This window comes from Bos grunniens, chromosome 23 (genome assembly GCF_055505025.1).
Source record: "Bos grunniens cultivar Pamir isolate PY7600 chromosome 23, Bosgru_T2T1.0, whole genome shotgun sequence".
NCBI classification, from domain to species: Eukaryota; Metazoa; Chordata; class Mammalia; order Artiodactyla; family Bovidae; genus Bos; species Bos grunniens.
In genome coordinates this window covers 41218883-41232954 of record NC_141187.1, presented here as the reverse complement: position 1 = coordinate 41232954, position 14072 = coordinate 41218883, and the positions used below count along the sequence as shown (strand labels likewise).

The 14072-nt window shown below is 40.4% G+C and overlaps 1 protein-coding gene across 19 annotated transcripts in view; it reads right to left on the bottom strand.

Annotated features, from left to right (window-relative positions):
* Positions 1–14072, bottom strand: part of KIF13A (kinesin family member 13A) — a 202926-nt gene that overhangs the window by 110567 nt on the left and 78287 nt on the right. For all 19 annotated transcript variants that reach the window (XM_086370150.1, XM_086370142.1, XM_086370148.1 and 16 more), the window contains exon 3: positions 7246–7258. In XM_086370150.1, coding sequence (XP_086226276.1) covers positions 7246–7258 — 13 coding nt within the window. The remainder of the gene's footprint in view (positions 1–7245; positions 7259–14072) is intronic.

The following is a 14072-nucleotide window of genomic DNA, read 5'->3' as shown; positions in this document are numbered from 1 at the left end:
TCTTACTCTTTCCTGCTTTTTTCACTTCCATAAAACCCAAAAAACAGAAAAACCGCTTTACAAGCACATGGTGTAACAGACAGCAGCAGCAACCAGAAGGCCTAGAATTGCAGCCCAAAGCTCTCTCACTGGATGGCCTGGGCCGATCACTCCTTAAGCCTCCATCTCCTTAATCTCAGACTCTGAATGGGCTCAGTTCAGACATTTCTTCCAGCTCCAAAGTGCTCACTTGGCACATGGACAGTTCTCAACAAATACTGAAGGGTGAAGAAGAAAACAGAAAAGGGAGGAAGAATTCATTTGTTTTCCTCTGCATGTGTTTCAGTGTAGCTCCCTGGGAAAGTAAGATACTTGCGCCAGAGATGACAGAGGCATGAAAAGGAAGTGTCCGAGAACATGCCTGACGTTCTGAGGGCCGTCAGGGAGACTGGAACTGGGCTTCTAAAGGCAAAGCTCCCGTGACCGGGACATTTTCCTGGTTTCCATCAACAGAGCGTGCATAACACATATCTAGACAGAGATCTTCACACACACACACTAAGGAAAAACACACCTATCTGAAAATTCTGAAACAAAGGCTCTTTATTTTAAACCAATGAGGAGGCATAAAGCAGGTGTCTCTATGTTTGTCTAAAAGCTTATTTTTCTTTTTAAGGGAAGTAGAACATGCTCTAATAAACATTGCATGATATGCTACGGGGGAAAGGATTAAATGGTATGCGCTAGGCCCATGCTGAAATAAATGTTTCTCTACTCTGGAGGACAAATTTACAAAATGTAACACCAAAAAGAAAATCCAAATAAATAGTACAAAACAATTTACACAAGGATACATTTGTGGAAATTTCTTTATTCTACACGCACGTGCAATATGAAAAAAATGTTCAATCTTACTCTCAAGTTCAACCAGAAGAATATTTTTTCCTTGTCCTAATACAACACTAGAAAAATAACTTGTAAGAACAGAAGAAACACAATTCGACGAGAACTAGTTTAAGTGTCCGCGGTGTTGCCATGAGCAGCAGCACCACAAGGTACTTGGTTTCTCTTCTGAGTTTTCACTGGCTCTTCCCCTTCCAGTCCCGAAAACAGGATGGGTCCCTGCTCACCCCTATTTTCTCACGTCTTCTATCCTACTTAATCCTTTTTTCCTTGACCACATAATCAATAGCTCTTCCTTTACCTCCTACCTCCTTCCCATCAGGATGTACCCGACCTTTCTAGGGCAGACTACAAACTGTGAGTTACCTGCTAGGCGTCTCTCAGATGCTTTGCCATCATTTCTAATTCAATTCACTCTAAAACTGTACTCTTTCACTTTGCCTTGCACCAAACAGGTCTTTCTTCAGTTCCTGCTGAATTTTCAATTACTCGGCTTCAAATTCCAGATCCATCTCTGCCTCCTCTTGTGGCACCGTCTTCTCCCACATGCTATCAGCATCCAAGTCCTGGATACTTCAGTTCTGCAATGTTTTGATCATTCTTCCCTTCCTCTTTTCTCATGGCACCACACCAATGCAGGCCCTCATTATCTCTCATTTTATTGAAAAAGAGGTAATGAATTTTCTTCATTCCTGGCTCATTTTATTGAATATCATCCTTTTCCCACCCACTGACCAAACCCAATTTATTTTATGCTCTGCTTTCAGATTAACCTGAAAGGGAGTTTGAATCAGGCCACTGCTTTGTTCAAAACAGAGACATGGAATGTATCGAGATGCAATCCTGGTATCAAGGTCCTCCACAGCGGGATTTGGTTTCAACCTCCTCCTTTTTTTTTTTTTTTGGCCATGTCACACAGCTTGTTGGATCTTAGTTCCCTGACCAGGGATCGAAATCATGCCCTTGGCAGTGAAAGCTCAGAGTCCTAACCAGTGGACCGTCAGAGAAGTTCCTCAACCTCCTAGATGTGTCCCCCAGGATTCCCTTCCATGGACCAGCAGTCCAACTCTATGCTATGTCAGTCTCTGAATACAGTTGATATTTTCTCCATCTCTTGGCACATCTGCCTACAACCCAATGGTCAACTATATCTGAGATGCTAATAAAAAAGTATTGTGCATTTTCAACTAAGTATATCCCTAAATATCTAATGTTTTTGAAGCTACTGTAAATGATTGGGTTCCTGTTGATTTTTATTTTCTAATTGCTCATGCTATTTTAAAGAGGTACAATTTGTATTTTGACCTTTTTCCTGCCACCCTGCCACCGGTAAGTTCTAGAAGCTTATTCAGAGATTCATTAATGTTTATCAAATATATGACCTTACTGTCTACAAAAAAATATGCTTTTGCTTCCTCCATTCTGATCTGAATTTCTTTTTCTTGCTTAATTACACTGGCTAAGAAGCCCAGTCTATGCTGAAGAGAAGTGGCTAATCCTCACCTATTTCGCATCTTGGATGGAAAGTGTCCAGTCTTTTACTGTAAATATGACGACACCTGTGTATGTTTAATGCATGCCCATTACCATCTTGAGGAGGTTTCTGTCTACTACAATCTGCTGCAAGTTTATGACATAAACAAGTGTTGAACTTTGTCAAATGCTTTCCACATAGCTTTTTCTATTTTATTCTGTGAATATGAAGTACATCTTTTTTTTCATAATTAATAGTTTATTTTTTAAAGCAGTTTTAGGTTTACAGAAAAACTGATCAGCTAGTGCAAAGAGTTGCCATATACCCCCTCTTCACAAACATCCCCTCAGCAGTTTCTGTCATTACTAATAACTTGTATTAGTTATGCTATATTTATTATAATCAATAAACCAATATCAATACATTATTAAGAACTAAATTCCATACATCAAGGTTCACTCTTTTGAGCTATACAGTCCTATGAGTTTTGATAATTGCATAATGTCATATATCTACCTTTATAGTAGCATACAGAACAATTTCACTGCTCTAAAAATCCTGTACTTCACCTATTTATTCATCTCTCCTCTCCTCTCACTCCTCCTGGCAACCACTGATTTTGCCCCTATTTCTCTGAAGGCATCCAAGTTTGCATTAAACTTTAATTTGGATTTAAAGTGGATCTGGCATATTGTAAGTGCTGAATTAAAGACAGCTATTATTAATAGAAACAATGAAAATAGCATAGCATTCTAAGAGTACAGTTCCAAAGATAGATAAAAAGACTGCAAGACTTCTTTCCGGTATAACAGTTGGGTAGGAACAATGATAACTCAACCAAATATTCCAAGAGACACCCCCTCCTTTCTCCTAATCACACCTCTACCTTAGAATATTTTTAAGTAAAATGCGCAAAATCCTCACACATAATACAAACAGAAAATACAATAGGGAGGTGATTATTATTTACCATCATCATTAGGCATAATTTCAATAATCGTCCGAACGCAGACTACAGGAAAAGGCAGATATTCCTCAGGAAAACACAAATTAATGTCATGACAAGAAAATCCAAATTGCTGGTGAGATTTGTAAGGTCCAATGGGCACTTTCCCTCTGGGGACAGGCCACAGAAGAGGATCAGGATTACGACCCAGCCGGGCATTTGGGTCTCCTTGAGAATGGAACTAGGACAGAGTGTTTCCTCTGGCTCAGTTCAGTTCAGTTCAGTCACTCAGTCGTGTCCGACTCTGTGAGACCCTATGGACTGCAGCACGCCAGGCCTCCCTGTCCATTGCCAACTCCCAGAGTTCACTCAAACTCAAGTCCATTGAGTTGGTGATGTCATCCAACCATCTCATCCTGTCACCCGCTTCTCCTCCTGCCCTCAATCTTTCCCAGCATCAGGGTCTTTACTAAGAGTCAGTTCTTCACATCAGGTGGCCAAAGTACAGGAGTTTCAGCTTCCACATCAGTTCTTCCAACAAATATTCAGGACTGATCTTCAGGATGGACTGGTGGGATCTCCTTGCAGTCCAAGGGACTCTCAAGAGCCTTCTCCAACACCACAGTTCAAAAGCATCAATTCTTTGGCACTCAGCTTTCTTTATAGTCTAACTCTCACACCCATACATGACTATGGGAAAAAACCATAGCTTTGACTAGATGGACCTTTGTTGGCAAAGTAATGTCTCTGCTTTTCAATATGATGTCTAAGTTGGTCATACCTTTTTTCCAAGGAGCAAGCGTCTTTTAATTTCATGGCTGCAGCCACCATCTGCAGTGATTTTGGAGCCCCTCAAAATAAAATCTGTCACTGTTTCCATTGTTTCCCCACCTATTCTCTGGCTTAGTCTTTAGCAAAGTGGTTCTGTCCACCAGTGAAGGGAACACATAATTTAGCTAAACTGGAACCTTCTTTCTGCTAAACTGGTGAAGTGTCCTTCTGGTACAACAGGTTTTTCTTTTTTTTCTTCATTCATTCAACAGTCATTGTGTAGATGCTATGTAAAGGTTCAAGTATAGGTTTTTAATATCTTGCCTGGTCTTAGCTGTCAGTTCTGCAGAAGTCAGAACAGGACTTTCCATCCTGGGTCTGACAGATAGTTTCCTCTTGATTTTATATTACACTATGCACATGTTCTGTACTCCAACCCCATTAGAATGCTAGGATCTGGTCTGATTCATGCAGCACTTGGCCCCTGCCCAGAATATTTGTTAAATGAAACCAAAATGTCTTCTTTGATGCTTTTACTAATTATGCATGTCAAAATCTCATTGTCTGAATAAATAAAAGTTCATGCTTATATAGTCATCATTAAAAATATGTTTCCCATTTGCTTTCAATATTCAAAGTTTCTGCATGAAAAGACCTTATCTTAGCATCTTTTTAAAAACTTTCAGTTTGTTATGTCATTTATTTGAATTTAAGATGATCTTCATACTTTCTAGATGTGCCTTATGGCATGCCCGCACACACACACACACACGCACATATGTGCATGTGTGTGTGTGTGCGCACATGCGTGTATATATATATTTACATTTAATGTCATTCATTTTATCTTGGAAATTTCATGACACTTCATAGGAACTATTAATAGAATACCTAGTGAACGCACGAAACTTTTATATACCAGGTAGAAGGTAATGCCAACCCACTCCAGTGCTCTTGCCTGGAAAATCCCATGGATGGAGGAGCCTGGTAGGCTGCAGTCCATGGGGTCACGAAGAGTCGGACACAACAGAGCGACTTCACTTTCACTTTTCACTTTCATGCATTGGAGAAGGAAATGGCAACCCACTCCAGTGTTCTTGCCTGGAGAATCCCAGGGACGGGGGAGCCTGGTGGGCTGCCATCTCTCGGGTTGCACAGGGTTGGACACGACTGAAGCGACTTAGCAGCAGCAGCAGAAAGTAACCAGTACATTTCTGTATATAAAGCAATTAGTGATTTTTTTTAAATGTGGTTTTGTGCCTCTTTTTCATTTCACTGCTTCTCCTGCATTAAGTAACCCTATGTGGAACTGCTCAGGATTTTAGTGCCTTTTTCTGTAAGGAGAGAATTAAATACATCACAAGGTTGGCTGTCTGTTCTGAAACCTTTAGGAACCAACAGCAAGGGAAGAAAGAGCTACTTAAGGGGAGCTCACATCTTTCTGAGTAGCAGAGACATTTTTGGTTATACTTTTCCACATCAATAGGGGCTTCCTTGGTGGCTCTAGTGGTAAAGCACCCGCCTGTTAATGCAAGAGATGAGGGTTCAATCCCTGGGTTGGAAAAATCCCCTGGAGTAGGAAATGGCAATCCTTCAGCATTCTTGCCTGGGAAATCCCATGACAGAGGAGCCTGGAGGGCTACAGTCCAAGGGGTCGCAAAAGACTCAGAAATGACTGAGCACATACCACGTCAATGATTGCTCAGGAATAACCTTCTAATCCCTCAGATTTGGCCAGGATGCGAGTGCTTATATTTCTAAACATCATACACTGCCTCTTTCTTAAAAGATTTCATATTATTTGTTCAATGCATGGCTTCCTTACTGGAGATGGAACTCTTAATGCCAAGGACAATTGCTATACTGCTATCAATAAACATAAAGGATAACATTTAGCATTTTAGGGAGGTCTCAATACTCCAAAAACCAAGTTAGATTTTCCTTCATAATCCCAGAGATAAGTAAGTCTAATCTATCCTGGATTTCTTCCCCTTACCTGTGTCTTAGATTCTGACTATATAATATATGTGGGTGTAGCCTGACTTGATCCCATCTCAAAAACCAAACCAGCATCACTGATCAGAGGCTGGTTGCATTTCTCCTTCCTTTTGATAACCAATAAAATACTCACCAGTAATAAAAATCAGCCTTCACTCATTCAAGAGTTGATCATTCAGATGATGTCGTGCTTCTCATTGTCTTCTTTTTCTACCTACTCTTTAATTCTTAGGCTTCTCACTGGCACACATGCCAATGAAGGCTGGCCAGAGCATGGGGGCTAGCTCTAATTAGCGGACTTTGCAATTGGCTAGAAACTCCAAAGGGCCACATAAAGTTGGCAGACATCTGAAACTCCAAAAGTTTGGAGAATTTTTCTGATGATATCAATGATTCTTAGTAGGACACAGAAAAGATAGTTTGTCCAGTCAATAACCCAGTTACCAATCTACCATGATGTTACCATTTTTGTCTTCCCATGTTCTAGGTGGTGATGTTATATAGTTCTGCATTACTCTATGAAGGCTTCCTTCATAGCTCAGTTGGTAAAGAATCTGCCTGCAATGCAGGAGATTCCGGTTCGATTCCTGGGTTGGGAAGATCCGCTGGAGAAGGGATAGGTTACCCACTCCAGTATTTTTGAGTTTCCCTTGTGGCTCAGCTGGTAAAGAATTCACCTGCAACGCAGGAGACCTGGGTTCAATCCCTGGGTTAGGAAGATTTCCCTTGGAGAAGGGAAAGGCTACCCACTCCAGTATTCTGGCCTGGAGAAGTCCATGGACTGTAGTCCATGGGGTGGCAAAGAGTCGGACACAACTGAGCAACTTTCACTTTCACTCTCCATTACCCTATCCGTGAATTATTGTTATTATCATGTTATTTCCTCTCTCTGGGCCTCATATCATCATCAACAAAATATAAACAACAGCCAGATGGGTTTGTTCTGAAAACCCACGCATTAGTTCCAAAGATGAAATAATGTATTAAAGTGCTTTATAAGATGTAGAGGCCCAACATTACCAACATTAACTGTTCATGGTTTACGTTTTACATTAGAATGCTGAACCGTCTTCTCAAAAGCAGAGGTGTTTCAGAGGGGTCACTGTGATAGATGAAATTCGAAATTTTGGCACACTTGGCCAGCATGCACACCAAATTCTGTGTAGGTGCTTACCTTGGGAGGTTTCCTGAATGATGGAAACAAAAAATTTCAGCAGCAGAAGTAGAGCGTTGTCCACACAGCAGTGATATATCAGGAGGAAGCAATGAAAGAAAAAAAAAAAACAAGGCAAACTCAGTATCTTGATTACATGATCTAATATATGCTCTACTTCACAAAGATCAGAAGCAAAATTTACTCCACTGCCTGAAGCAATAAACTCTTATAGTTGCTCAAAAACACAGTGTGGGCATAAGAAGTTTCTTCCTTGGCTTAATAGAATCTATCCAGTCATTCAGAGGTATTTTTAATGATTATAAAGTAGCCAACAAAAAGAGCATCAGAAAAAAAGAAAAAGAAAGAAAGAAACATGCTGCAATCATATTGCTTGTGGTTAAATACTTCAAAATCAATTTTCATATTTGAATTTTTTTAATTGACACATATATATATATTTCCTTTGAAAAATAATATGGGATTTCTCCCCCACTTAGAAAGCATTGTTTAGATGACAATTTTCACATATTTCAACCCTGAGTATAAATTTAAAAGGAAATTGCATCCTTATCATCAACCACACATGAATTTTTTTATCATTCAATTTTGCATTAAAAAAAAAACTCTGCATCCAGTAACATCTCTGAAAAGGAAATAGTCTTCAAAGTAACAAACCATTAGACTAACTTCCTCGGTAAATGTTTTGATTGTGTACAAAGTTAAGGAGCTGAACTATGATTTATATGGTATGTAATCCTATCACAGGGGTTTGGCCTTCTGGATGTGGTTATTCTTAACCAGTCTCTAATACCGATTCAGAAACTCCAAAATGATTGTTAAAAAGAAATGGGGGGTTTTTCCTGTGGCTTTAATCTTTCTTCATAGGGAACAGAACCATGAGAATTTTTTTTTTAAAAAAAGGATTTTCCTGGGCAGAGGGCATGGGAACTCAAGGTATAGGCACGAACAGCTCGGTGCCCTCTCTCCATCACTGTGTTCAACTGCGATCAAGATTGCCGGCAGAAACATAAATAACCTCAGAAATGCAGATGACACCACCCTTAAGGCAGAAAGCAGAGAAGAACTAAAGAGCCTCTTGATGAAAGTGAAACAGGAGAGTGAAAAAGTTGGCCTAAAACTCAACATTCAGAAAACTAAGATCATGGCATCTGGTCCCGTCACTTCATGACAAATAGATGGGGCAACAGTGGAAACAGTGACAGCCTTTATTTTGGGGGGCTCCAAAATCACTGCAGATAGTGACTGCAGCCACAAAATTAAAAGACACTTGCCCCATTGGAAGAAAAGTTATAACAAACCTAGACAGCATATTAAAAAGCTGAGACATTACTTTGCCAACAAAGGTCGGTCTAGTCAAAGCTATGGTTTTTCCAGTAGTTGTGTATGGATGTGAGAGTTGGACTATAGATAAAGTCTAAGTGCCGAAGAATTGATGCTTTAGAACTGTGGTGTTGGAGAAGACTCTTGAGACTCCCTTGGACTGCAAGGAGATCCAACCAGTCCATCCTAAAGGAAATCAGTCCTAAATATTCATTGAAAGGACTGATGCTGAAGCTGAAATTCTAATACTTTGGCCACCTGATGAGAAGAGTTGACTCATGAGAAAAGACCCTGATGCTGGGACAGATTGAGGGCAGGAGGAGAAGGCAATGACAGAGGATGAGATGGTTGGACGGCATCCCCGACTCAATGGACGCGAGTTTGAGTAAACTCTGGAAGTTGGCAATGGACAGGGAGGCCTGGCGTGCTGCAGTCCATGGGGTTGCAAAGAGTCGAACAAGTGAGCAACTGAACTGAACTGTGTTCAGTATCCCTCCCAGAACTATGAGGCCCCCAAATAAAACCCAGAGTTCAATATCAAGAAAAGAAACTCCATGGATTCCACAATTAGGTAGATAACCCTAACCTTTAAATCTATGGAAAGAAAATCATAACCTTTCTTATAATGATAAAGAATTATCTTCTTGAAATTCCATGAATTAGCTAAAAAGAAATGAATCCTTATGTCATGACCGCAGGCAGGGACAAGAGGAATGTGATTTTTGTCTTCAGGTTTCAGAGGGAAACTACCTAGAAAAACTGGTATCTCAAGCTGCTATTAAGAAGTTTCAACATTCTGTGCATCTATCCTTTTAAACAAGACAAACATTTATGGATGTGGTTATAACAATGCACGCATGGTTTCAAATATAAGAGAGCCATGGGTCTTTGCTCTGTACATAAAGCTTGAGGTTTCTTCCAAGAAAATTTCTTTAAGTGGAACAACGGCTCTAAAAGGCATCTATTCTGAACAGGTAGAACAATAATTAATCATAATAATAAAACCTCACTCACAGTACTTTTGATAAAGCCCTCTCTTATACTGCCTGCTTTATTTTTTTTTTGACATCTGAAATGATTTTTAATCTTCATATTATTTTTTTTTGAACAAGAACCACCTTTTTGAAGAGCTCTATTTATGCTATGAAACACAGGTATAGCCTTTTTTGGCTCCTTCTGACAACAGAAATAAAAACAAAAACAGTTTCCAGGGGGTATAACTTCAGTAGAATCAGCCATAAACACGGGAAATTGATATCTCAGCAAGGGGACCCTCCAAAGCTTCCCTTACAATACGATAATAGTGGGAAGCCTGATCTTTTTTTTTTTTATTTTATTTTTAAACTTTACATAATTGTATTAGTTTTGCCAAATATCAAAATGAATCCATCACAGGTATACATGTGCTCCCCATCCTGAACCCTCCTCCCTCCTCCCTCCCCATACCCTCCCTCTGGGTCGTCCCAGTGCACTAGCCCCAAGCATCCAGTATCGTGCATAAAAGCCATTTAAATCACGGCTTTATTTAACGGGGGAAAGAAAAGCCACTTGACTTGGCCTACAATAAAGCAACCATATGAAACAGCATGGGACAAATTAGTAAAATGTATGTTTCACATTAAGGCTACAATGAACCAAGGAATCTAATGGGGGTGGAACATGCTCACAGGAATCCCAGGGATTTCCCCAGGGTTCTCCTGTGCTTCATGACTGTATAATCATCATCACCAGCAGCACAGAGTAAGTGCTGGCTTTTAGCCAGTAGTGCGCTGGCCTCCTTTGGCACCCAATAATAGAGCGATCCTTTCCTTATTGACATTTCAACACAGTTTTCTTTATTCCTATTAGGAAACCAATCCTATTTCAGCATTTTAAGTACTTTGTAAGTGTATCTCTTTGTCTTAGAAAGAAACCACATAATATGGGAATGCCAGGATAATTCAGCTACCTTCCTTTATGTTTCTAAGGATGGTTTGTTAAGAGTAAATGGAGGGACTTCCCGGGTGGCCCAGTGGCTAACACTCTGCACTCCCAATGCAGGTGGCCTGGGTTTGATCCCAGGTCAGGGAACTAGACCCCACATGCCACAGCCGAGACCTGGCGCAGCCAAAACAAATAAATAAATATCAAATATTAATAATAAAAAATGGGAGACCAGGATGCATGGGGAAAAGGCAGGTCACTAAGTGAAAACTGCCACTACTCAAATTACTCATCATTTAGTTTAGATCAAGGATCCTGGCTGCAGAAGGAAAAGTAAGTCATTTGGATTATTACAACTGTACTTCATTCACTGATAAACATTTCTTGAGGTTTGAATTAGCTGATAAGAAACTAAGCATCCTAATCCAGAACCATAGTTTACTGCCCCATCTCCAGAGGCTCTGTATCATTTTCTGGTAATTGTGAAGAGAAAGTTTTCCAACATGAGTAATACTGATACTATAACCAAATGCAGCACGTTATCCTTTGAGGGGAAAAAAGGAAAAACTAATGTGATATTGCAATGTAGATAAAAGTTTTCTTTCATGTATCTATGTATCTATGAAAAAAGATGAATATAAACATCTATCATGAACATAATCAATATTAAAAGTATATATTTTTAAGTTACAGCCTTTGTTGGTTATATCAATGAAGTCTTAACAAAGAGTTCCGTCTAACTCTCAACTAGGTCCAGGCTATTGCTGATACCTAGGTGGTTCCTTTAGAGAAAGACGCAATATTCCTAGCTAAGCAAACATCCAATGAACTATAAAGAACACCCCATCAAAGAGAACTCACTGACCTGCAGACACAGGCTTAGAGAGAAAATAAGAACGTGTGGTTCTATGCTGATTGACGCTAACTCTACTTTGTAAACACCGAAGGTTCTTTCCTCTCTCAGGACAAAAAAGTTAATGGGTCTCTTCAAGGTCACCCACACTTCATGCACTCCCCACACAACTCTTATAACTTCCATGCCTTTCACCGACTCGGTCTCTCGCTTCTGCCTGAGCAAATCGCCCCTCTCCAAAACCCAGCTCCAGGCTCCAGTCTCAATTCCTCACCAATTGTTTGAGACCACATTGGCCTTCACCAGCTGATAGCTGAGGATTCCTACGGTCAACAAAACAGCCTAACATCACGGCCACACATAAAGTCCTATAACCTTCAGTGATCCTGTCTGAATTCGAGTCTTGTGTATCCTTAAGACTTAAACCCTTGAAAGCAGAGGCCACACCAAGTGCTACTTGCATGATACCTCAGTCCCCATCCCCACCCAGTTATGCAGTACTGAAATCACAGGAAGAACTCAGAAGGAAGTTTGTACACTTGTGGCTTAAACATAATCTAGGTGTGAAGCCTTTCTTTCATCACCACCACAATCTCACAATTCCAAAGTTTGGGGAAGGTGTCAAGGACTGTCAGAAAATGGAGACCATTTCCTATGTCTTATTTAAATATAATTATTTCTCTAGAGCAGCATTTCACACAGAGAAATTCAAAGGGATGTTAGCTAGGGTCAAGTCCTCAAGAGCTTCAGAAGTCAACTAGACTCAGAAATGCAGGTTCAGTTTGATGACACAAGACACACACACACACACACACACACACACACGGATATGGGACTGTAAAGATAAGCTGGACCTGTATGTGGCCAGGTCTTGAAATGAGGAGTAGGTACTGAATTTAGTAAGCTATATAAGAGTTTAACAAGACAGTGAAATAAATAAGGCAGTATAAATAGCATATTACAATGACAACAATCCTATGTAGCTATCATTCTCTTTTCACACCTTACACCAAAAGATGATGCTCGGGCAAGGAGTCTTTTGTCCAGTATTTACAGCCCATCAACTACCCCAGTCAGTGCTGCAAGAGACATGAATGATGAGTGCTTTCTTCAGAAACAGAAAATTCTCTTCCATGTGCTAAAAAATGTTTTGATTAATTGTTGGAAATTGCCAACTTACATCGGAAAGATACAGAATTAAATGATATTTGACTCTTAGAGACTACTCTAACGACGTATACTTTATGAAGCCCTTGATTTTCACCTTCCACTTGGAGAACTAAACATCAGAGTCCAAGCAACCCTGTTAAACCAGCAAGCATTTACTGCATACCGATCACTACACTGAACATCATAGGTGCTTTGAGGGATAAGAGAGGAATGAGGCATAGCCTCTGACCTCAACACCTTGTGAGAGAGACAGATACATTCATGAAGAACTAATATCCAGTAGACTGGGATGCCTGGGATGGAGCACAGACAGAAGCAAAGAGCTATATTCAAGTCCACAAATATTTAACACATACTGTGCACTTTGTTGAGAAACAACTTAGACATGCTGCCTTGCAGACATCAATAAATGCAACTTATACACACAATTATGATACAATGCGATGTGCACAGCAGCCCCAGAGGGAAAGATCACCTGGGGAAGAAGGGAAGTTTCTCAGAGAAGGAAACCCCTGCACCATATCTAGGAGGTGAAGAGAGTCACCCAGCTGACAGGGTAAAGAAGTGGCCCTTCAATTAAAAAAAAAAAAAAAAGAAGTGGCCCTTCAATAGGGAGAACTGTGAGTGAAAAAAGTACTGGAGCACACAGCCTGCTCGAGGACCACAGCATCGTGTGAGCTCAGTAGTTTGTCCACAGAAAGAGACTGGACCCAGGGTTGGGACTGTGTTTGATAAGTGACTATAAAGGTTCATCTTCCACTATGATTTATTAAGTGTAGTTTGAAGATAAGTTCATATACTTGTAAACCAACAAATGAACACATTCATATATACAAAACTATATAGCAAGCACTTCTATGAGTTATAAAAAAACAGATCCAGTGAAGTTGCTCAGTCGTTTCTGACTCTTTGCGATCCCATGGACTGTAGCCTACCAGGCTCCTCCATCCATGGAATTTTCCAGGCAAGAGTACTGAAGTGGGTTGCCATTTCCTTCTCCAGGGGATCTTCCCGACCCAGGGATTGAACCCAGGTCTCCCGCACTGCAGGCAGAAGCTTTACCGTCTGAGCTACCAGGGAAGCCCAAAATGCAGATGGGGTTACATATACATTTTGAATAGCCCTTGACACCCACCACAAGAAGGCGGCAAATGGCAAAAACGTTAATGAACTGGTTAATTCAAATAGATTGCTACAATAAAATGCAAAACTTGAGGGGACTACACGAGCATATCCACAGGAACTATTAACTCAACCTAATGATGTTCATTCAATATATGTGTGTGTGTGTTTCCAAAATTAAAATGGATACACAAAGCAAATGGAAAGTTTAGCAAGTTACAGGGCATTATTTGGTGGAATTACTATCCACTGATAATAGCCTTCCTGCCTTTTTTCTCCTGATATTTGTCAAGGAAAATGCCTGAATTAGTCCCCCTGACTAACGAAACACAGCCAGCTACTGCTGTGGGCGACAGGCCTCTGAGAAGCCCCTGGCCGCCTCTGTGGAGAGTTCTCCAAGCCACTGCACAGAGCTCCAGCTTCTCATCACCATGGA